We start from the raw sequence: 2,446 nt of genomic DNA, 5'->3' as shown, positions 1-2,446 counted from the left end.
ATGTGGAGAAAGAGGAGCCTTATTCCACTGCTGGTGGGAATGTAAACTTGAACGACCACTTTGGATATCAATCTGGAGCTTTCTCAGACAATTAGCAAGACTGGTACTTCAAGATCCAGCTATAAGACTCCAAAGCATATATACAAAAGATGCTCAAGTATACAACAAGGGCATTTGCTCAACCATGTTTTTAGCAGCTTTTTTTTTAAATAGCCAGAACCTGGAAACAACCCAGATGTCCCTCAGTTGAGGAATTGATACAGCAATAGTTGTACACTTACACAATGAAATACTACCCAGCAATTAAAACAAGGAAGTAAGGAAATTATGAAATATTCAGGGCAATGGAAGGATCTAGAAAAGATCATCCTGAGTGAGTTTTCCCAGAAGCAGAGAGACATGGTATATACTCACTTATAAGTAGATATTAGTCATGTAATGCAGGATAATCATACTAAAATGAGTACACCTAGCAAAGCTAATCAGGAAGAGAGACCTTGGGTAAGATGCTCAATCTTCATTCAGAAAGGCAAATGGGACAGACATCAGAAAAGGGAGAAAACAGGTAAGTAGAAAGGAATCTACTCCAGAGGGTCTCTGAAAGACTCTACCCAGAAGGGTATCAAAATATATGCTGAGACTCAGCCAAATTTGGGCAGAGTGCATGGAATCTTATGAAAGAAGGAGGAGATAGAAAGACCTGGAGGGGACAGGAGCTCCACAAGGAGAGCAACAAAACCAAAAAACCTGGGCACAGGGGTCTTTTGTGAGATTGATACTCCAAACAAGGACCATGCATGGAGATAACCTTGAACCCCTGCACAGATGTAGTCCATGGCAGCTCAGTGTCTAAGTGGGTTCTCTAGTAATGGAAACAGGTGCTGTCTCTGACATGAACTCGGAGGCTGGCTCATGGATCATTCCACCTGAGGGCAGAGCAGCCTTACCAGTCCACAGAGGAAGACAGTCCTGACTAGACCTGATAGACAAGGGTCAGATGGAAGGGGAGGAGAAACTCCCCTTTGATTGAACTGGGGGAGGTGCACAGAGGAGGAAGAGAGAGGGAGGGTGGGATTGGGAGGGGATGGAAGAGGGGGCTACAGCTGGGAAACAAATTAAATAAACTGTAATTAATAAAAATATAATTAAAGTTATAATAAACACACAAAACACATGGCAGTGTTGGTCTACAGAAAAGAGTTCATGAAAAATCTATTCTTTTCTGATTTCATTTCTCCAGATTTAGACCCCTCTTTCAATTTCCTGAAGTTGTGGGGAGGATACATGTTAGTTTTTGCTGGGTTTGCTTTGCTTTGAGATTAAAGTTCTTCTGATATCAGACTTAAGTTAATGTCTGCCATGACAACCACAGAGTGAATTCTTGGCTGCTCTTTGAATCTTAGTTTGTTGTTTATTTAAGAAACGATAGTGCAAATGTCTGAAGCCCTGTTCTCTGCCTTCATGATAAGAGTGGCTTTTAAAATATGTATTATTGAACACATTTAACCTCAATTCTCTTTTTTCCTCTCCACCCTTTCTTTCTTTTATGGTATGATTGATTACTCTGTTTCTTTTGTTGTGTTGTGATGTGTTTGAACATATCTTATCATTCCCTAAGAGTGTTAATCTGGTATAGCTCTACCTATGTTTCTACAGAAGTCAATTGATTTCAATATGTCTTGGATTTTAACCCAGGTCTACTATTAGATCACCTAATACTTTCCTGTTTGAGAGCTGTAAGGCAATCTTTTTCAGTGATTGGTCACATTCCCTGTAATAGTATTTTTGACTGTTGATTGACAGCAGCTACACTCACAGACACTGCACAGACATTTGCTTTTGTATCTGCTGACTGCTTTGCATGGGCCCCTACAGCACAGCCCAGATGCTGAGAATATATAAACCAGCCTCTACAGTGAGAACTGAAATGCACCAGACAGCAGGGGAAGCAAGATGAAGTCACAGACCCAGGTCCTCATATCCCTGCTGCTTTGGGTGTCTGGTGAGAAACTCAAAACCTTATAATCTTTGCAGAATAACTTCATTTTAGATGAAAAAAAATTAGGCTGTGCTAGACTCATTATTTCTTACATAATAATACTTTGACAACATGATAGTACAAAGATGTTAAATGGCAAATTTCAACTGTTTTTACAGTCTGTGTTTGTGTCTATATGGATGTTTATTGTGTAACACTGATTGCAGGTGCCTGTGCAGACATCGTGATGACTCAGTCTCCATCCTCCCTGGCTGTGTCAGCAGGAGAGAAAGTCTCCATTAGCTGCAGGTCCAGTCAGAGCCTTTTATACAGCAAAGACCAAAAGAACTATTTGTCCTGGTACCAGCAGAAACCAGGGCAGTCCCCTAAGCTGCTGGTCTACTTGGCATCCACTAGGTACACTGGGATCCCTGATCGCTTCACAGGGAGTGGATCTGGGACAGATTT

General features: G+C 41.2%; 1 gene segment (V, D, J or C); it reads left to right on the top strand.

Moving 5' to 3' along the window:
• Positions 1–1,939: 1,939 nt before the first annotated feature.
• On the top strand, positions 1,940–2,439 carry LOC129675464 (immunoglobulin kappa variable 4-1-like; the record flags this gene model as incomplete). The annotated part of the segment is given in 2 exon segments: positions 1,940–2,002; positions 2,206–2,439. Coding segments are annotated over 2 exon segments (283 nt in total), but the record flags the coding sequence as incomplete, so codon positions are not given.
• Between the last annotated feature and the right edge of the window lie 7 nt (positions 2,440–2,446).

This window comes from Psammomys obesus, unplaced genomic scaffold (assembly GCF_907164565.1).
Source record: "Psammomys obesus unplaced genomic scaffold, mPsaObe1.curated_primary_1811, whole genome shotgun sequence".
Lineage (NCBI taxonomy): Eukaryota > Metazoa > Chordata > Mammalia > Rodentia > Muridae > Psammomys > Psammomys obesus.
This window is presented reverse-complemented; position numbering and strand designations above follow the sequence as displayed.